We start from the raw sequence: 23,291 nt of genomic DNA on the forward strand, positions 1-23,291 counted from the left end.
CCTAATCGTAGCTCCAGCCTCAACCCTAACCCTAACTCCAACCACAACCCTAACCCTAACCCTAACCCTAACCCTAACCCTAACCCTAACCCTAACCCTAACCCTAACCCTAACCCTAACCCTAACCCTAACCCTAACCCTAACCCTAACCCTAACCCTAACCGTAGCTCCAACCCTAACCCTAACCCTAGCTCCAACCCTAACCCTAATCGTAGCTCCAGCCTCAACCCTAACCCTAACTCCAACCACAACCCTAACCCTAACCCTAACCCTAATCGTAGCTCCAGCCTCAACCCTAACCCTAACTCCAACCACAACCCTAACCCTAACCCTAATCGTAGCTCCAACCCTAACCCTAACCCTAGCTCCAACCCTAACCCTAATCGTAGCTCCAGCCTCAACCCTAACCCATTGTCTAGCCCAGTGGTTCCAACCTTTGTTTAACTGTCACCTTGATGGGTTCAAACATTCCGTGACACATCTAAAATGTCCCAATTCATTTATTTAGTGGTAATGACCATCTTAGCTGATCCATAGTGCAAATCCTCTATTTTCTGTGACAAACATTTTTCCCGAATTAAATAGGGTTTATTTCAACTATTTTCATTGTTCCTTACTCATTATGGTTCAGTTGTGTATTAAGAGCGACTCGCAAATATCCGATAGAAGGAAAAACATATAGGCCCAGCTAAGGTAAAACACAGTGCCTTCGGGAAGTATTCAGGCCCCAAGATTTTTTCACCATTTTGTTACGTTACAGCCTTATTGTAAAATAGATTACATTGTCCCCCCCCCCCCATCAATCTACACACAATACCCCATAGTGACAAAGCAAAAATGGGTTTTTAGAAAATGTGGCTAATTTATCATTTTGGGGGGGAAATATCACATTTACATAAGCATTCAGACCCTTTACTCAGTACTTCGCTGAAGCACCTTTGGCAGCGATTACAGCCTCGAGCCTTTTTGGGTATGACGCTACAAGCGTGGCACACCTGTATTTTGGGAGTTTCCCTTTCTTTTCAAGCTCTGTCTGGTTGGATGGGGAGCATCGCTGTACAGCTATTTTCAGGTCTCTCCAGAGATGTTATATGTATACTTTGACAATATAAGTAATTTAACTTGCCATGTCAATAAAGTCTATTGAATTGAATTGTTAGATCGGGATCAAGTCCGGGCTCTGGCTGGGCCACTCAAGGACATTCAGAGACTTGTCCCGAAGCCACTCCTGCGTTGTCTTGGCAGTGTGGTTAGGGTCGTTGTCCTGTTGGAAGGTGAACCTTCACCTCAGTCTGAGGTCCTGAGTGCTCTGGAGCAGGTTTTCAGCAAGGATCACTCTATACTTTGATCCGTTGATCTTTCCCTCGATCCTGACTAGTCTCCCTGTCCCTGCCGCTGAAAAACATCCCCATAGCATGATGCTGCCACCACCATGTTTCACCATATGGGATGGTGCCAGGTGTCCTCCAGACGTGAAGCTTGGCATTCAAGCCAAAGTTTTCAATCTTGGTTTCATCAGACCAGATAATTTTGTTTCTCATGGTCTGAGAGTCCTTTTGGCAAACTCCAAACGGGCTGTCATGTTCCTTTCACTGAGGAGTGGCTTCCGTCTGACCACTCTACCATAAAGGCCTGATTGGTGGAGTGCTTCAGAGATGGTTGACCTTTTGGAAGATTCTCCCATCTCCACAGAGGAACCTCTAGAGCTCTGTCACAGTGACCATCGGGTTCTTGGTCACCTCCATGACCAAGGCCCTTCTCCCCCGATTGCTCAGTTTGGCCGGGCGACCAGCTCTAGGAAGAATCTTGGTGGTTCCAAACTTCTTCCATCTAAGAATGATGAAGGCCGCTGTGTGTTTGAGAACCTTCAATGCTGCAGATTTTTTAAATACCCTTCCCCAGATCTGTGCCTCGGGATGTTCCCCAGTTGTGGAAGGAGGGCCCGAGTGAAAACGTTTGACAGAGGAATGTTTTCACTAGCCAGGTCGTGTGCGTAAACTTAGCCTATGTGCTATTGTCAGCTCTATCCACAGGAGCCTGCTGAACGGAGAACAGCTCACAATAATGGCCAGAACGGAGCAAATGGAATGGCATCAATCACATGGAAACAAGGTTTTTGATGTTTTTGATACCATTCCACTTATTCCGTTCCAGCCATTACCACAAGCCCATTCTCCCCCAATTAAGGTGCCACCAACCTCTTGTGACTCTATCGTTCAACATCCTCTATCGTTCAAGGATAGAGGATTTGGCTAAATAAAGCACATGTATAATGGGACCAGCAGTCTATGTTTTTACCACCACTGCAAAGTCCAAGCTTCACCTCAACCTGCAGCCAGCCTTGGTACCTGTACCCCCATGTATTGTATATAGCCTCGTTATTGTTATTTTATTGTGTAACTTTTTTTTAAACTTTAGTTTATTATTATTTTGGATATATTTTTTGCAAATACTTTCTTTAAAAAATCTGCATTGTTGGTTAAGGGCTAGTAAGTAAGCATTTCACAGTTAGGTCTACTGTACACCTGTTGTATTCGGCTCATGTGACAAATACAATTTGATTTGATAAAAAAATATCCAGTCCCAAATGATTCTTCTCACCCACAGACATCTACACTCATCCGTTTACATTGTCTCACACCTTTCCTTCCTCTTCCATCTCTCCTTCCACCTCTCCTTCCACCTCTCCTTCCATCTCTCCTTCCACCTCTCCTTCCACCTCTCCTTCCACCTCTCCTTCCACCTCTCCCTCCATCTCTCCCTCCATCTCTCCTTCCATCTCTCCTTCCACCTCTCCTTCCACCTCTCCTTCCATCTCTCCTTCCACCTCTCCTTCCACCTCTCCTTCCACCTCTCCCTCCATCTCTCCCTCCATCTCTCCTTCCATCTCTCCTTCCATCTCTCCTTCCACCTCTCCTTCCACCTCTCCTTCCACCTCTCCTTCCACCTCTCCCTCCACCTCTCCTTCCACCTCTCCTTCCACCTCTCCTTCCATCTCTCCTTCCATCTCTCCCTCCACCTCTCCTTCCATCTCTCCTTCCACCTCTCCTTCCACCTCTCCCTCCACCTCTCCTTCCACCTCTCCTTCCACCTCTCCTTCCACCTCTCCCTCCACCTCTCCTTCCATCTCTCCTTCCATCTCTCCTTCCATCTCTCCTTCCATCTCTCCTTCCACCTCTCCTTCCACCTCTCCTTCCATCTCTCCTTCCATCTCTCCTTCCAACTCTCCTTCCACCTCTCCTTCCACCTCTCCTTCCACCTCTCCTTCCACCTCTCCTTCCATCTCTCCTTCCACCTCTCCTTCCATCTCTCCCTCCACCTCTCCCTCCACCTCTCCTTCCATCTCTCCTTCCATCTCTCCTTCCACCTCTCCTTCCACCTCTCCCTCCATCTCTCCTTCCATCTCTCCTTCCACCTCTCCCTCCACCTCTCCTTCCATCTCTCCTTCCATCTCTCCTTCCATCTCTCCTTCCATCTCTCCTTCCACCTCTCCTTCCACCTCTCCTTCCATCTCTCCTTCCATCTCTCCTTCCAACTCTCCTTCCACCTCTCCTTCCTCTTCAATCTCTAGTCGCTGGTCAAATGTTGTGCACTATGAAGGGAATAGGGTGCCATTTGGGACACATCCCCAATGTGTCCCTCTGATAGTGTGTAATGGCTCATATGAAGTGATATTGCCTCTTCATTGGTCTCTGCTCCTCAGTTCCTCAGCTCCCCAGCTCTGATAGTGTGTAATGGCTCATATGAAGTGATATTGCCTCTTCATTAGTCTCTGCTCCTCAGTTCCTCGGCTCTGATAGTGTGTATTTAAATATATATATATATATATATATATATATATATATACAGTATTTAACCTTTATTTAACTAGGCAAGTCAGTTAAGAACAAATTCTTATTTACAATGACGGCCTACCCCCGGCGACGCTGGGCCAATTGTGCACCGCCCTATGGTACTCCTAATCACGGCCAGAAGTGATACAGCCTGGTTTCAGAACCAGGGACTGTAGTGACGCCTCTTGCACTGAGATGCAGTGCCTTAGACTGCTGCGCCACTTGGGAGTCCATGGAGTAATGGAGTGATATTACCTCTTCATTAGTCTCTGCTGCTCAGCTCCACGGCTGTTGGACAGACAGATTTAGTTTCACCAGACGGGACTGTGTCAGAGTAGACTTGGGTTTCTGTCTCGCGTATTAGGACATAATTGAGAATGATTGAGTATCTGCAGTCAGGATGTCCTTAATCAGTGAAATATATTTTATAAAGCTATTTTTACATCAGCAGTTGTCACAAAGTGGTTTACAGAGCCTCCCACAGAAGTGCTGTTTCTGTGTCAGTCTTTAAGTTCCTCGACTACCCATAATTAAACGTTGACAGCAGGAGTGGTGTGAATATAATGACAATGATGTATCTTTCAATTAATCTCTCTGTTGTTGTATGAATCATTTAATAATTTAAATCATAAATAAGAGTTGAATTTGGTTGAATTCAAATGATAAAATATGATCTTGAATCACTAGCCCTCCAACTGACTGCGTCTCTCTTGTCATTATTACTCATTAAAGCTTGAATCCTTAATTGAAAATATAACAAAGCACCTCCCCGCCCCTGTTTCGATAAAAAGCTGAGCAATGGGCTGGAGAAATATAACCACTCTCAAATTCAGACAGCACAATGGATGCAAGGACTGACCATCCATGATATCAACATTATAGTTTTAACCATGTTTTGAGGCTATACAGTGCTTGTTTACATTTATGTTGTGTACAAACATTGGAGTTAAACAAGCTTATATTTTTGGTTCTGATGGGCTACGACAGTTGAACTAAGCTCATTAGGCATTTCTATGTTATATTCTTCAATAATCAATGATTATATATCACTCATTTAAAAGTCAGAAAATGGATGTTGCAACTAAGGATTCTAGCTTCAAGGGAAGGAATTGATATCCTCAGTACTATCCTCAGTGAAAACATTGTTTACATTACCTTCAAAGTGTCACAGACTACATTTCATTACATTTCGAGACTGAGTTTCAACTAGACAAACTAGATTTTAAAATAAACTTTTCTTCTCGTTCTTCTTCTTGCCTGAGTCAGTAAACACATGTAACAGTATAACTTTAGTACCGTCCCCTCGCCCCGACACGGGCGCGAACCAGGGACCCTCTGCACACATCAACAACGGTCGCCCACGAAGCATCGTTACCCATCGCTCCACAAAGGCCACGGCCCTTGCAGAGCAAGGGGCAACCCTACTTCTAGGCTTCAGAGCAAGTGACGTAACTGATTGAAACGCTACTAGCGCGTACCCGCTAACTAGCTAGCCATTTCACATCCGTTACACACAGACTACCAGTGGTGGAAATGTCACCTTTTGAAGTGTGAAATTATAACTTCAAGGAAAGTCCTGAATAGAAATTGATGAACAGTTTTTTTGTTCACGTGATCTGCGTCACAAGGTGGTCCTCTGTTTGTCCCCTTATCCAGCTCTGAAGTTGACTACTTCCTGAGATAATAGAGTTGAGCGTGTTTCATCTAATAATTTACTCCCCAGCTCGGCCACGCTGCCCATCACCTTCAAGTGCCTCCTGGAGAACAACCACATCGACCGACGCATCATCCGCTTCGTGCTCCCCGTGGGCGCCACCATCAACATGGACGGGACGGCACTCTACGAGGCCGTGGCAGCCATCTTCATCGCCCAGGTCAACAACTACGAGCTAGACTTCGGACAGATCATAACCATCAGGTATAACGCCTATATAGCCTTTATATTAAGTTATGTAGCCTATATAGCCTTTATATTAAAGCTATGTAGCCTATATAGCCTTTATATTAAAGCTATGTAGCCTATATAGCCTTTATAGTACAGGTATGTAGCCTATATAGCTTTTATAGTACAGGTATGTAGCCTATATAGCCTTTATATTAAGTTATGTAGCCTATATAGCCTTTATAGTACAGGTATGTAGCCTATATAGCCTTTATATTAAAGCTATGTAGCCTATATAGCCTTTATAGTACAGGTATGTAGCCTATATAGCCTTTATAGTACAGGTATGTAGCCTATATAGCCTTTATAGTACAAGTATGTAGCCTATATAGCCTTTATAGTACAGGTACAGTGGGGAGAACAAGTATTTGATACACTGCCGATTTTGCAGATTTTCCTACTTACAAAGCATGTAGAGGTCTGTAATTTTTATCATAGGTACACTTCAACTGTGAGAGACGGAATCTAAAACAAAAATCCCGAAAATCACATTGTATGATTTTTAAGTAATTCATTTGCATTTTATTGCATGACATAAGTATTTGATACATCAGAAAAGCAGAACTTAATATTTGGTACAGAATCCTTTGTTTGCAATTACAGAGATCATACGTTTCCTGTAGTTCTTGACCAGGTTTGCACACACTGCAGCAGGGATTTTGGCCCACTCCTCCATACAGACCTTCTCCAGATCCTTCAGGTTTCGGGGCTGTCGCTGGGCAATACGGACTTTCAGCTCCCTCCAAAGATTTTCTATTGGGTTCAGGTCTGGAGACTGGCTAGGCCACTCCAGGACCTTGAGATACTTCTTACGGAGCCACTCCTTAGTTGCCCTGGCTGTGTGTTTCGGGTCGTTGTCATGCTGGAAGACCCAGCCACGACCCATCTTCAATGCTCTTACTGAGGGAAGGAGGTTGTTGGCCAAGATCTCGCGATACATGGCCCCATCCATCCTCCCCTTAATACGGTGCAGTCGTCCTGTCCCCTTTGCAGAAAAGCATCCCCAAAGAATGATGTTTCCACCTCCATGCTTCACGGTTGGGATGGTGTTCTTGGGGTTGTACTCATCCTTCTTCTTCCTCCAAACACGGCGAGTGGAGTTTAGACCAAAAAGCTCTATTTTTGAATCATCAGACCACATGACCTTCTCCCATTCCTCCTCTGGATCATCCAGATGGTCATTGGCAAACTTCAGACGGGCCTGGACATGCGCCTGCTTGAGCAGGGGGACCTTGTGTGCGCTGCAGGATTTTAATCCATGACGGCGTAGTGTGTTACTAATGGTTTTCTTTGAGACTGTGGTCCCAGCTCTCTTCAGGTCATTGACCAGGTCCTGCCGTGTAGTTCTGGGCTGATCCCTCACCTTCCTCATGATCATTGATGCCCCACGAGGTGAGATCTTGCATGGAGCCCCAGACCGAGGGTGATTGACCATCATCTTGAACTTCTTCTATTTTCTAATAATTGCGCCAACAGTTGTTGCCTTCTCACCAAGCTGCTTGCCTATTGTCCTGTAGCCCATCCCAGCCTTGTGCAGGTCTACAATTTTATCCCTGATGTCCTTACACAGCTCTCTGGTCTTGGCCATTGTGGAGAGGTTGGAGTCTGTTTGATTGAGTGTGTGGACAGGTGTCTTTTATACAGGTAACGAGTTCAAACAGGTGCAGTTAATACAGGTAATGAGTGGAGAACAGCAGGGCTTCTTAAAGAAAAACTAACAGATCTGTGAGAGCCGGAATTCTTACTGGTTGGTAGGTGATCAAATACTTATGTCATGCAATAAAATGCAAATGAATTACTTAAAAATCATACAATGTGATTTTCGGGATTTTTGTTTTAGATTCCGTCTCTCACAGTTGAAGTGTACCTATGATAAAAATTACAGACAGTCAAAAAATCAGTCAAAACAGAAAATGTGTGTCAGTCTGTCTCTTGTGAAAACAGTGAACAACTTGTGAACATTTCTGAATTATAATATATACTGTGGAGACAGTTTCCCCACAGTTTCCCCAACTTACATGCTTTGTAAGTAGGAAAATCGGCAAAATCGGCAGTGTATCAAATACTTGTTCTCCCCACTGTATGTAGCCTATATAGCCTTTATAGTACAAGTATGTAGCCTATATAGCCTTTATAGTACAGGTATGTAGCCTATATAGCCTTTATAATACAGGCATGTAGCCTACATAGCCTTTATAATACAGGTATGTAGCCTACATAGCTTGTATAATACAGGTATGTAGCCTATATAGTCTTAGAAGATAAACAACTTACTTGAAAAAGGGTTATAGTGTTTTATGCCGGGATTCAACCCAAAACTGTGTTCGCGCCTGACAATAAAGCCGACATCTGCAGTATTAACTTTAGTTCGATCTCCACTGGTGCGGTAATATTGCCTTTAAAAGCTGCGTTAGCTACAAGCGCGACTGGATTGAACCCCAGCTTTAGTATGAAAAGGGATGCATGGGGCAACACAATTACAAACTGACTTATTGAACACTGTAGAAAGAAGTCCTAATCAGAACATGTGGCATCAACAAACAGCCTGCCCACTGGGCAACAACTGGTTGAGTCAAAGTTTTTACCCCTCCGTGTGTTGAATCAATGTGGAAATCTGATTGGATTTGCAAAAAGTCATCAACGTAAGGGTATTTCATTTTTTTTCAATCAACTTTTAACCGAAATCCAATGACATGGTGACATTTGCTGTTGATTTCACGTTGAATTCATGTTAGTTGACAACTCAACCAAATGTAAATCAAAACTAGACTTTGAACTGACGTCTGTGCCCAGTGGGGGACTTCCTGGTCAGAAACCTGGAAGTGGTTGTAGTGAAAGCTCTAATTACCGAAATGGAACTTCCTGCATTGAAACACATTGATTATCATATTGATTATTGATTGCTAAATCATCCATTTATGTATATTCCCTGTGGAATTATTTTGACCAAAATAGCGCAAGGGTACAACACATATGTAGCTTTGCGGTTTGTGAAGCACAGAAATTAATCTAGTGTTACAGTTTTGAGGATGAATTAATGAATATTATGAGATTATACTGAATCAAGCACGTAGATAAATGTAAATGTGACATGTGACTGTACTACGGCTTACTTCACAGTGATCTACCCCGTAAACTAAATCCTTAAATCAGTGGTTATTACATAGCAGAGACAGTCAGACGCACGCACGCACGCACGCACGCACGCACGCACGCACGCACGCACGCACGCACGCACACACACACACACACACCCACACACTCCTCCCCCTGTAGACCTACGGTGTAAAATGGCCTTGCCCTCCCCTGATTTAATGACATGTTAAACTGTAATAACATTAAGCAGGCCTGTCCTATCCTCCTTTACTCGTCACAGACTCCTGCTTTCCAAATGGCACCCTATTTCCTGTATAGTGCACTACTTTTGACCAGGGCCCATAGGGCTTTGCTCAAAAGTAGTGCACTTTATGGAGAATAAGGTACCGCTTGGGACGCGAGCCGACTTTGGCCAGGCAGGCAGTAATCTCCTGGCAGTAAGACCCATATGACCTGTATAACTCAGCTCTCTTGTCACGACAGAATTATCAGGAGGGCTTTTAATATTCTTCTGTAGCGTCCTGTTCTATTCCCGTGACGTTTGGCTGTTTGGAACGATAGTCCATCTGTGACGTCCCCTCCCTAGAGGCTGTGTCAGAGAGTGTGTCAGAGAGTGTGTTCCAAATGGCATTCTGTTCCCTTTAGAGTGAACATTCTGAACATTGCATTCTGGTCAAAGGTAGTGCACTCTAAAGGGAACAGGGTGCCATTCGATTATGCATGAATTGACCATCAGTGTGGCGGTAATATGGTCACCGTAACAGCCCATGTCATGTCAAATGTCATGCAGCCTGTGTATCTCTGTGTCCTTCTGGGGGGACGTACGGTGTCTTGTGAGGGGACGTACTGTGTCCTTGTGGGGGGACATACTGTGTCCGTGTGGGGGGATGTACTGTGTCCTTGTGGAGGGAAGTACTGTGTCCTTGTGGGGGGATGTACTGTGTCCTTGTGGGGGGAAGTACTGTGTCCTTGTGGAGGGAAGTACTGTGTCCTTGTGGGGGGATGTACTGTGTCCTTGTGGGGGGAAGTACTGTGTCCTTGTGGGGGGAGGTACTGTGTCCTTGTGGGGGGATGTACGGTGTCCGTGTGGGGGGATGTACGGTGTCCGTGTGGGGGGACGTAGTGTGTCCTTGTGGGGGGAAGTACGGTGTCCTTGTGGGGGGACGTAGTGTGTCCTTGTGGGGGAACGTACGGTGCAGTATATGCTGTGTACTGTATGTCAGAATCACAGGTCAAGGATTATTGGTCAAATTCGATCATTACATCACACACCAAGAAACCAATGATTTCAGAGCCTCACCGTCTTTCTTCACACTCTCTTCTGTCTTTTTTTACTCTCTCTTCCTGTCTTTCTTCACTCTCTCTTCCTGTCTTTTTTCACTCTCTCTTCTTGTCTTTTTTCACTCTCTCTTCCTGTCTTTTTTCACTCTCTCTTCTTGTCTTTTTTCACTCTCTCTTCCTGTCTTTCTTCACTCTCTCTTTGTCTTTCTTCACTCTCTCTTCCTGTCTTTCTTCACTCTCTCTTTGTCTTTCTTCACTCTCTCTTCCTGTCTTTCTTCACTCTCTCTTCCTGTATTTCTTCACTCTCTCTTCCTGTCTTTCTTCACTCTCTCTTCCTGTCTTTCTTCACTCTCTTCCTCTTTTTCTGTCCCTCATGGGCTGTGTCCCAAATGGCACCCTATTCCATATGCAGTTTGCTACTTTTGACCAGAGCCCAGTAGTGCACTACATTTAAAAAAAAAAATTGTTTCACCTTTATTTAGGGAAAAATAGGGAAGAGGGTGCTGTTTGGGATGCTGCCATGATCAATAGTCTACAATATAATAAACTAAAGGGTTGTACTGAGGCATCATTTGGCAGGTGTTGGACACAGTACAGATCTGCAATAATCCAGTCAAGGTCACTAATAGCATTTCCTCTTTCGTTTCCAGTATCACAGCTACGGCTGCCAGTATTGGTGCAGCTGGAATCCCGCAGGCCGGATTGGTCACCATGGTGATCGTGTTAACCTCGGTGGGCCTGCCCACTGATGACATCACTCTCATCATCGCTGTAGATTGGGCGTTGTAAGTATAGTTTGTCTTCTCTGTGGTTTAGTTTTATCAATGCTTTTACATATAGTACTAAAGGTTCAGGTGTTGATAACCAAAACAAAGTAGGTCGTATTTTACAGGGTAAAATGTTATTAACGTTTTACTGAGACATTATGACAAGGTGATTTTCAAATATATAACAAATTGATGTCAATATGCCACAAAAACCCTGCTACTGTAATTGTATAGTGTTGTGTCTCACAAGACTACTAGTATGGACTGCAGCTCCAGTGCCAGTTCACCACAGAGCCTCCCAACACCATCAAGGCAGCTGAACCTCCATTTTGTGTTCCAGGGACCGTTTCAGGACCATGGTCAACGTGATGGGAGATGCCCTGGCCACGGGGATCATGGCTCACATCTGTAGAAAAGACTTTGTCAAGGAAGGAGAGCAGGTGAGAAATACCCTAACCTGGCATCACAATGCCTGCCAGACACTCTCAACTTTCCATTCGAGGAAGTTTTATTTCCATTGTGTACAGTGAACTGACTGTCTTCCTGAAGAGGAAGAGGAGTGGTAACTGGTCAGAACCTTGGAGAATGTTACACTGTAGTACATACCACAGTAGAACACGTCTACAAAAGTCGAGAAGAGACCCAAACATTTATTTGCCTCCGATCACCCAATCTCTCCGTTGAATACAGATTTTACAATTCTGACTCAGAGTCCGATCACCCAATCTCTCCGTTGAATACAGATATTACAATTCTGACTCAGAGTCCTATTACCCAATCTCTCCGTTGAATACAGATATTACAATTCTGACTCAGAGTCCTATTACCCAATCTCTCCGTTGAATACAGATATTACAATTCTGACTATGGCTCCTATCGTTCAGTCTTTCTGCTAAAGGCACCATGAAGTTTATCATTCCCATTATATTCAAAGACAATCACACAGAGTTCATTAGGTTTTGACCCTCTTACTCTAATATTTATGAGCTTCTCAATTATATTTACACTTCATCTCACTTAACTAATCCTGATTATTTTCCTAATTTCTCTGTACGCAATACAAACCTCTGATCCTGTAGTGAGATCCTGGACCTTCTATTTGTTTAATAACATAGGGAATTATTTGTTTCTGCACAAATTCACAGATTGGTTTCTTCTACATTTATGGGTGGTCTATTATTAAACGTTATGAGATTAAAGAACATTAAAACAAAGCTTCAATTGCAATTTACGTGTAAATGCTGGCCTTTCCATTTTTAGTTTCTTATTCGCCAATGTGTCCTGAAGGTGCCTCTGCTCATTTCTATGGATGCAGCAAATATATTTTGAACCAATAGTCAGATCCAATCTGAGGGAATTCATAGGGAATGCATTGCTCTGGCACAAATTAAGCTATTAGTTCCTTCTTGTACCCTCCTGCAGGTGCCTCTGATCTGTGAGACCAAGCCCATGATCAGCATCCAGCAGATGATGACATACCAGAAGAACGGTGGGTACCAGCACCCTCCCTGCGGACCGGAGGGCCCGGACGTGGCTCGTCTGATGCAGCTGGAGGAGGGGGTACGGCCGGAGCAGAGGAAGAGGAACCCCCACGCTCCCCAACACAAGAGGGAGCACAAGGACAAGGACCACTGCTCCATCGACATGAATGGCCTGGAGACTAACGTATAGAGGGAGCCAGTCATCAGCACCACAGCAACCGGCTGCATCCCGATTCTCCACACTTCTCTAGAAGTGTGCACATGCATACTCTCCGTCACGGATCTAACAATGGTGGATCTAACAATGGTGGATCTGACAATGGTGGATCTAACAATGGTGGATCTAACAACTCCCTCCAGCCAATGGTTACACAAATTCAATGTTTTTAACACCATGACAAAGAGTGGGAAAGTGCATACTTTGGAAGAAGGGTGGACAATCAGAATGCAGACAAGATTATAGCTACAGGCGAGAGGAAGGGACTGACTGACTAACTGCAACAGATGCAGGACAGAGGATCCAACAAGAAAATATGATTTTTTACATTATTTATATTACGAACCAGTACGATTGTGCATGTGTGTGTATGTATTTATCAGAGTTGTTACACGCCAGCAGAATGATTTTAAAGAAACATTTTATATGAGGAGCAGGCATTCTATATGACAAGGGGATATTCTATATGACAAGGAGACATTCTATATGACAAGGGGATATTCTATATGATAAGGAGTCATTCTATATGACAAGGAGATATTCTATATGACAAGGAGACATTCTATATGACAAGGGGATATTCTATATGATAAGGAGTCATTCTATATGACAAGGGGATATTCTATATGACAATGAGACATTCTATATGATAAGGGGACATTCTATATGACAAGGAGATATTCTATATGATAAGGAGACATTCTATATGACAAGGAGATATTCTATATGATAAGGAGACATTCTATATGACAAGGGGACATTCTATATGACAAGGAGACATTCTATATGATGAGGAAACATTCCATGTGACAATGAGACATTCTATATGACAAGGGGACATTCTATATGACAAGGAGACATTCTATATGATGAGGAAACATTCCATGTGACAATGAGACATTCTATATGATGAGGAAACATTCCATGTGACAATGAGACATTCTATATGACAAGGACACATTCTATATGACAAGGAGACATTATATATGATGAGGAGACATTCTATATGACAAAGATACATTCTATATGACAAGGAGACATTCTACATGATGAGGAGACATTCTATATGATGAGGATACATTCCATGTGACAATGAGACATTCTATATGACAAGGAGACATTCTATATGACAAGGGGACATTCTATATGACAAGGAGACATTCTATATGATGAGACATTCTAAATGACAAGGAGACGTTCTATATGACAAGCATACATTATATATGACAAGGAGACATTCTATATGACAAGCAGACATTCTATATGACAAGGAGACATTCTATATGACAAGGAGACATTCTATACGATGAGGAGACATTCTAAATGACAAGGAGGCATTCTATATGATAAGCAGACATTCTATACGATGAGGAGACATTCTAAATGACAAGGAGATATGTTATATGATGAGCAGACATTCTACAGGATGAAGAGACATTCCATATGAAGAGCAGACATTCTATATGACAAGGAGACATTCTATATGATGAGGAGACATTTTAAATGCCTATGAGACATTCTATATGACGAGCAGACATTCTATATGATGAGGAGACATTCTATATGACAAGGAGTATTTCTATATGACGAGCAGACATTCTATATGCCGAGCAGACATTCTATACAATGAGAAGACATTGTATATGACAAGGAGGCATTCTATATGATGAGCAGACATTCTATATTATGAGGAACATTCTATATGACAAGAAGACATTCTATATGATGAGGAGACATTCTATATGACAAGGAGACATTCTATATGACGAGCTGACATTCAATACGATGAGGAGACATTCTATATGACAAGGAGACATTTCATATGAAGAGCAGACATTCTATATGAAGAGCAGACATTCTATACATTGAGACGTTCTATATGACAAGCAGACATTCTAAATGACGAGCAGCTATTCTATACAATGAGGAGACATTCTATATGACAAGGAGATATTCTATATGAAGAGCTGACATTCTACATGATGAGCACCCATTCTATACAATGAGGAGACATTCGATATTAAGAGCACACATTCTATATGATGAGGAGACATTCTATATATGATATGGAGACATTCTATACGATGAGGAGACGTTCTATATGATGAGGAGACATTCTATATATGATATGGAGACATTCTATATATGATATGGAGACATTCTATACGATGAGGAGACGTTCTATATGATGAGGAGACATTCTATTCAATGAGGAAACATTTTATATGAAAAGCTGATATTCTATATGATGAGGAGACATTCTATATATGATAAGCATACATTTTATACGATGACATAAGAGATAAAGAAGAAGAACTGTGGGAATCTTCAGTCGGGGATTGAGGATCTGTGGACCTGTGGATAATGACAGGGCAGCTAAGCTTGAACCTTCCATCTTAGCTAATCAACACCCTCCTCACAATGGATGTGTCAGTCAGTCTATCTGTCTGTCTGCTGGGCTGAGAGGTGAATGTGACTACACTCTCATTACGCTTGTGGACTATGGATAAATAGGAAGTATTCATTTATTTTTTGAAAATATTATTGAAATGTTATTGAAAAATGTTATCATATTTTGCATTGTTTTTTTTTTCTTGTTGAATTTTGTATGTTTTTATCATTCAGTTCTTCTCTTTCTGAACAACATCATCACACAAACAAATGTAATGTTGCCTCAAAACCCCCACACGGGGTTATGGTCATTTTATGCTCATTGGTTAGTCTTATATACCCAGCAGGTTACTCTCACAATCATCATTGGAGATAATTCGTAAAACTTTACAGCTAAGGTAAAATCTAGCTAAGGTCAAATCTAGTTTTTTTTTCTTCCCGAATCTGAAACAAAGAGATACATGTCTAATTGTTTTCTGTCATTGAGAAACGAGTTTACTCTGGTGGTTATGTTTTGGAAGAACTCTGTTCATCGATATCTACAACTGCTTTTCAAGACATTTGTGTTCACATTCAACAGAGAAGGAATCTATAGAACTCACGTTCTTTCTGCTCTTCTTCCTCAGCAAACTGACCATATTGCTTCTCTCTTACTGATTTCAATCTTTTGGTACCTTTTCTGGTCAACATTCCACCCTATTTTCTTCTTTGTCTTTTGGTCCCCTCATAATCAGGGTAGTACACCTCTGACTCATATATGGTGACTGGCATGATGGAGACCAAATGGCATCCTATTCCCTATACAGTGCACTATACACTGTAGGGAAAAGGGTTCTATTGCCCAAACTCTAATGCACTATATAGGGAATAGGATTCCATAAGGGACACACACAATGACAGAAAAAGGTTAAGTATGTGTCAGAGCCATACTGCTCCGGTGGGTGTTAGCCCATATTCAAACATGTCCAATGTCCAAGAGTGTCCAATTATTTACACCCATATTATTCCCTCTTTGGCTTAAAGTAAAAAGGAGAAGCATGTGTGGAGATAATACAGTCATTTACAGTATGGGGGTACCCCTAAACATATGGGGGTACCCCTAAACATTCAAGGCAAGAGCAGCAAGCTACAACTAAATAACCACAGGTCTTACTCTGAATATGTTTATGATAATATATGCTGTAAATATATTTATTTCAAAAGTGAAAAGGAATTTGTAGTTTGTATGAACAGACAGTATGATTCAACAGGCGCCATTATATCTCTGTCATGAAATTAACATAATTATTCATTGTTTCATCTAGTCCAATTGTACAAAATGTAACCCCCTTTTCTGTAAAAAATCTAAACAAACAACAACAAAAAACAAATATATTCTAAGGAAACACAAATACACATATTGAACTGTTGTGTATTGCTTCTGTTGATGAACTGATTGTTTGGTGTTCTTATTTGAAATCAGTAGTTTGGAATTGTTAGCTGAGTTGGATTTTCTTGCTATCGCAAATACACTTTCTGCCTTTTTCATGTTGAACCAAAAGAAAGACAATGTTAAGAGTTCAAAGAAGACCAACAACACAAAAGGGACATGGCAAACATTCAAAAAGGGCAGTTACAAAAGTTCAAAAACCAAATGGATAAACTCTCAAAGAACCCAACGTTCCATCAAAGTCATAGTTACCATAATCTATAGCAACCGCTTAGCATCGATGTACATTGCCCACAGCCTCACAGGGTGTAGGGAAGAGAAGCTCGCTAGCGTTGATGTACATTGCCCACAGCCTCACAGGGTGAAGGGAAGATAAGCTCCAACACACACCTTGGAGCTCTCCTGAGTGAGCCAGGAACGAGCTACAGTCTCAAAATAGAACATTTACCTCAGGCGACGTGTTATGTGTACACACTTTCCATACTGTGGCCACTAGCACATCCCAAATAGCACTCTATTCCCTGTGTAGTGCACTACTTTTTACCAAGGCTCTTGTCTAAAGTAATGCACTATATAGAGAATAGGGTGCCATTTGCGACACAACCCAAATCAATAGTCCTTAAGGGATTCCCTTAGTCTTAACACCAGCCTGCCCTGGTTCTCTTCTTCACAGATCATAGATCAGATCCCACAAGTTTCCCTTATCCGTTAATCGTTAACATTAAGGTGACCTAAGTCTGGTAGCCCGGGACTGAGAGGATGGACTAAACGGTCACTGAGCCAGGCCACACGGCCACCACAGCTGCTAAATGCCACCAGTTGGCACCATTGGATGGAGGAAGGGAGGGGTGGATATAGGGAAGGGTGGAGGGAGATATTAAGAGCGCAGGCTGTATCTGGCAGAAGGTGCGGCCCCGGTGGGGTGGGGTTAAGGGTGGAGGTGGGCTAAGCGTGGGGGTAAAAAAAAAAAGTACAGCATAATGAGATGAATGCACAAAATGGAAATTACAAATGCATTCAAAAGACATTCAAAATGTGTTATAATTCGGATAATCTAGAAACAGTGCTTTATATTTTGTTCTGTTGGTTTTGCTTTACCAAAAAGCCTCAGAGGCTTAACCCCAATGACTGTATATATGAATCATAGGCGGTTCCTGAGGGGAGAACGGCTCATAACAATGGCCAGAATGGGGAAAATGGAATGGCGTCAAACACATAAAAACCATGTGTGTATTTGATGCCATTCCACTGATTCCGCTCCAGCCATTACCATGAGCCCGTCCTCCCCCGTTTAAGGGCACCAACCTCCTGTGATATGAATGGACAAAGCCATCAATCACTTGACACCATTTGTTCCTATGTGAGGACTCAATAGGGCATTGAAGCCAAATGAAGTTGGTTAAGATTGCATCTCATGGAGACATAACATGTGCCGTTTGAGCTAATCCAGGAAGTGATGTTACAGGCTCAGTGCTGCCCCTCTCATTGATTTACTCAAGTTGAAGGCTGACTGTAGTACTGCAAGTTGCAATTAGCAACTAAATGATCCTCTTCTGTGTGCGATTTTTAAATAATTAGTTCAAGGATATACATCTGGTGTATTACAAATAATTATTGGTACCATGTTTACCAGCCTTGTGACATCGGACCGTGCATTAACATGCTGAACATGAGGTGATGGCAGTGGATGAATGGCACAGCCATGAGCCTCAGGATCTTGTCACGGTATCTCTGCATTCAAATTGCCATTGATAAATTGCAATTGTGTTCGTTGTCTGTAGTTTATGCCTGCCAATACCATAACACCACTACCACCATGGGGCACTCTATTCACAACGTTGACATCAGCAAACCGCTCGCCCACACGACGCAATACACACTGTCTGCCATCTGCCCGGTATAGTTGAAACTGGGATTCATCCATGAAGAGCACATTTCTCCAGTGGCCAACGAAGGTGAGCATTTCCCCACTGCATTCGGTTATGACGGAGAAAAGCAGTCAGGTCAAGAACCTGGTGAGGACGATGAGCACACAGATGAGCTTCCCTGAGACGATTTCTAACAGCAGAAATTCTTCGGTTGTGAAAACCCACAGTTTCATCAGCTGTCCGAGCGGCTGGTCTCAGACGATCCCGCAGGTAAAAAAGCTGGATGTGGAGGTCCTGGGCTGGCGTGGTTAAATGGGGTCTGTGGTTGTGAGGCCGGTTGGATGTAGTGACAAATTCTTTAAAACCATGTTAGCTTATGGTAGTGAAATTAAGATTAATTCCTGCAGTCAGCATAACAATTGCACACTCCCTCAAAACTTGAGACATCTGTGGCCTTGTGTTGTGTGACAAAACTCCACATTTTAGAGTGGTCCACCTGTGTAATGATCATGCTGTTTAATCAGCTTCTTGATATGCCACACCTGTCAGTTTTCTTTATTTACTTTCCCCACAGCCAGCATAAGCATTGCTACTGGTGAAACAATGAGAGTGGTAGGGCCTATTGCAGGATGCTTCCAAAAGCATGTCCAAATACTCATTCACTTCAAACCAAATGTTATAGCACCCAAATACCATAACATGTTGCATGTATAGAATATTGGAGGATATTATAGGAATTCTGGTATTTATTTAACATTTCCTGTAGAAAAAATGTTTTGCGAACATATTTGGCAAATTTTGATATGCACAAAAATAAGGTCAGTTGGGTTTTGTACAAATCAAATCAATTAAATTTGTCACATGCAGCAAATACAACATGTGTAGACCTTACCGTGAAATGCTGAATACAACAGGTAAACTTACCGTGAAATGCTTACTTACGAGCCCTTAACCAACAATGCAGTTAAGAAAAATAAGTACTTACTAAATAAAATTAAATAAATAAAAGAGGAACATTAAAATAACAGTAAGGAGGCTATACCTGGTGGTACAGGTAACTCTTCCCTCTGGTGGTACGGTTAACTCCTCCCTCTGGTGGTACAGGTAACTCCTCCCTCTGGTGGTACAGGTAACTCCTCCCTCTGGTGGTACAGGTAACTCTTCCCTCTGGTGGTACAGGTAACTCTTCCCTCTGGTGGTACAGGTAACTCCTCCCTCTGGTGGTACAGGTAACTCTTCCCTCTGGTGGTACAGGTAACTCCTCCCTCTGGTGGTACAGCTAACTCCTCCCTCTAATGGTACAGGTAACTCCTCCCTCTGGTGGTACAAGTAACTCCTCCCTCTGGTGGTACAGGTAACTCTTCCCTCTGGTGGTACAGGTAACTCCTCCCTCTGGTGGTACAGGTAACTCCTCCCTCTGGTGGTACAGGTAAGTCCTCCCTCTGGTGGTACGGGTAACTCCTCCCTCTGGTGGTACGGGTAACTCTTCCCTCTGGTGGTACAGGTAACTCTTCCCTCTGGTGGTACAGGTAACTCCTCCCTCTGGTGGTACAGGTAACTCTTCCCTCTGGTGGTACAGGTAACTCCTCCCTCTGGTGGTACAGGTAACTCCTCCCTCTGGTGGTACAGGTAACTCCTCCCTCTGGTGGTACAGGTAACTCCTCCCTCTAATGGTACAGGTAACTCTTCCCTCTGGTGGTACAAGTAACTCCTCCCTCTGGTGGTACAGGTAACTCCTCCCTCTGGTGGTACGGGTAACTCCTCCCTCTGGTGGTACAGGTAACTCCTCCCTCTGGTGGTACAGGTAACTCCTCCCTCTGGTGGTACGGGTAACTCCTCCCTCTGGTGGTACAGGTAACTCCTCCCTCTGGTGGTACAGGTAACTCTTCCCTCTGGTGGTACAGGTAACTCCTCCCTCTGGTGGTACAGGTAACTCCTCCCTCTGGTGGTATAGGTAACTCCTCCCTCTGGTGGTACAGGTAACTCCTCCCTCTGGTGGTACAGGTAACTCCTCCCTCTGGTGGTACAGGTAACTCCTCCCTCTGGTGGTACAGGTAACTCCTCCCTCTGGTGGACAGGTAACTCCTCCCTCTAATGGTACAGATAACTCCTCCCTCTGGTGGTACAAGTAACTCCTCCCTCTAATGGTACAGGTAACTGCTCCCTCTGGTGGTACAGGTAACTCCTCCCTCTGGTGGTACGGGTAACTCCTCCCTCTGGTGGTACAAGTAACTCCTCCCTCTGGTGGTACAGGTAACTCCTCCCTCTGGTGGTACGGGAAAAGTCCTATAAAAGTCCTATAAAAGTCCTATAAAAGTCCTATAAAAGTCCTATAAAAGTCCTATCTATCAAATGACTACAGGCAGAAATAGGTGTTTTTGGTGGTGGTCAAAATGACTTCAAAAGACTTGAATTTGATACAGAGACTAAACAATGATTTAGATTTAAAAAGAACAAGTTGATTGACAAATCATGAACATTTTGAAGAATTTAATAAACCACCTTTGGGCTATGATAAAATTATCCCAGTTGGTAGTATGAGGGAAAGAGATTCTCTGGTACTTTTGTATGCTTTTTAGACAGTAGTTCTGAAAGTAGCGCTCATGAGCCAAAAGTGGTCCACGAAAATTGCATAGCTGTCACCCAAATGGTGAGGGGCTTAAGCTCACTAGTTGAATCTTGAATTGCTAGGGGGTTGGCCCATGTGGGGGAAAATTTTAGGGAAAATTTAGGTAAAACAATAATTCTGCTCATAAATTATGTATGTATGAACTACACAGTGACACATCCAGCCCAAAGCGGGAGGTTTTAAAAATACTAGTCATCAAAGTACATCCTAAATAGCACCCTATTCCCTATATAGTGCATAGTGCTCTGGTCAAAAGTAGTACACTATATAGGGAATAGGATGCCAGCCCTGGTCTAAAGTAGTACACTATATAGGGAATAGGGTGCCATAGAGCTCTGGTCAAAAGTAGTGCACTACATGGGGAATAACGTGTCAATTGGTATGCAGAAAGTTCCGTCTTTGTAGAAAACCAATCATGTCCTGAGAGAAAGATCAACATGACATTTGACCCTTAAAGATACTTATGTACAACATAACAGAATAAAAATCTCAGGGCTGGATTCAATCAGATTGAGCTTTAACCAGAGTTAACCAGCGTTGGCTGACATCAGCATAGCAGACATCCTGCTGGTGTTGGAGGTGGGACTGTGGTATGAGCTGACATATCGGTGAGCGGCTGCTCTTGTGTGTCACAAACCACTCCCTTCCTTATTATCCCTACCCAGTTACAAGTTCAAAATGGCACTAGAAAGTGTAGGCTCTATCGCTGTTGGAAATAATGACTGTCAAATATCAAACTGTTGATGTTAGACTAATGCATGTTTTCATGTTCATTTAGATGGAGAATCTATAGCCTATCAGTCTAATTCAAGTGTTTGAACTTGTAACGCTGCTGCATTGGATTTGTCGGATTAAAGTCGGGTGTGATTTTGTTACATTATTCACACCCTTGGACTTCTTACACATTTAGTTGTGTTACATCCTGAATTTAACATGTGTCAGTGGCCAACACGCAATACCCCATAATGTCAAATTATGTTTTTAGAAGAAAATAAAAAAAATATATGAAAAAATGAATAGCTGAAATGTCTTGAGTCAATAAGTGTTCAACATATTTGTTATGGTAAGCCTAAATAAGGTCAGGAGTAAACATGTGCCGAACAAGTCACATAATAAGATACATGGACTCACTGTGTGCAATAAGTGTTTAACATAGTTTTTGAATGACTACCTCATCTCTGTACCCTGCACATACAAAATTATCTGACCAGTCGAGCAGTGAATTTCAAACACAGATTCAACCACAAAGGGAGGTTTTCCAATGCCTCGCAAAGAAGGGGACCTATTGGTTGATGGGTAAAACATTTTTAAAAACATACATTGAATATCTCTTTGAGCATGGTGAATCAATACACCCAGTCACTACAAAGATAAAAGCGCCTTTCTTATTAACTCAGTTGCCGGAGAGGAAAGAAACCACTCAGGGATTTCACCATAAGGCCAATGGTGACTTTAAAACCAACTTAAATTGCTGTGTTGGGAGAAAACTGAGGATAGATCAACAACATTGTAGTTACTCTACAATACTAACCTGAATACAAAGTGTTATGTTTGGGTCTAATCCAATACAACACATTACTGAGTACCTCTCTCCATATTTTCAAGCAGTGGTGGCTGCATCATGTTATGGGTATGCTTGTAATCGTGAAGGACTGCAGAGTTTTTTCAGGATAAAAAAGAAACGGAATGGAGCTATGCACAGGCAAAATTCTAGAGGAAAACCTGGTTCAGTCTGCTTTCCACCAGACACTGGGAGATGAATTTACCTTTCAGGAGGACAATAACTTAAAAAACAAGGCCAATTCTACACTGGAGTTACTTACCAAGAAGACAGTGAATGTTCCTGAGTGGCTGAGTTCCAGTTTTGACTGAAATCTGCTTGAAAATCTATGGCAAGACCTGAAAGTGGTTGTCTAACAATGATCAACAACCAATTTGACAGAGGTTTAATCATTTTGAAAAGAACAATGGGCAAAATGTTGCCAATCCCAGAGTGCAAAGCTCTAAAAGACTAACCCAGAAAGATTCACAGCTTTAATCACTATCAAAGGTGATTATAACACATATTGGGAAAGGGGGGGGATACCTAGTCAATTGTCCAACAATGTATTCAACTGAAATGTGTCTTCCACATTTAACCCAACCCCTCTGAATCAGAGGTACGGGGGTCTGCCATAATCGACATCCACGTCTTCAGCGCCCGGGGAACAGTGGGTTAACTGCATTGCTCAGTGGCAGAACGACAGATTTTTACCTTGTCAGCTCGGAGATTCAATCCAGCAACCTTCCGGTTACTAGTCCAACGCTCTAACCACTAGGCTACCTGCTGGTTACTGGCCCAACGCTCTAACCACTAG

The 23,291-nt window shown here is 42.8% G+C and overlaps 1 protein-coding gene across 2 annotated transcripts in view; it reads left to right on the plus strand.

The window, feature by feature from the left end:
- The window catches only part of slc1a7a (solute carrier family 1 member 7a), a 138,984-nt gene extending 125,868 nt beyond the window's left edge, over window positions 1–13,116 (plus strand). Inside the window, exons 8-11 of one of the 2 annotated variants that reach the window (XM_071360905.1) lie at window positions 5,557–5,751; window positions 10,803–10,937; window positions 11,260–11,364; window positions 12,341–13,116. In XM_071360905.1, the coding sequence (XP_071217006.1) occupies window positions 5,557–5,751; window positions 10,803–10,937; window positions 11,260–11,364; window positions 12,341–12,590 (685 nt within the window). In that variant the 3' untranslated portion in view covers window positions 12,591–13,116. The remainder of the gene's footprint in view (window positions 1–5,556; window positions 5,752–10,802; window positions 10,938–11,259; window positions 11,365–12,340) is intronic. The other variant, XM_071360906.1, reaches the window with a different exon arrangement.
- Window positions 13,117–23,291: the final 10,175 nt, after the last annotated feature.

This window comes from Salvelinus alpinus, chromosome 23 (genome assembly GCF_045679555.1).
Source record: "Salvelinus alpinus chromosome 23, SLU_Salpinus.1, whole genome shotgun sequence".
NCBI lineage: Eukaryota > Metazoa > Chordata > Actinopteri > Salmoniformes > Salmonidae > Salvelinus > Salvelinus alpinus.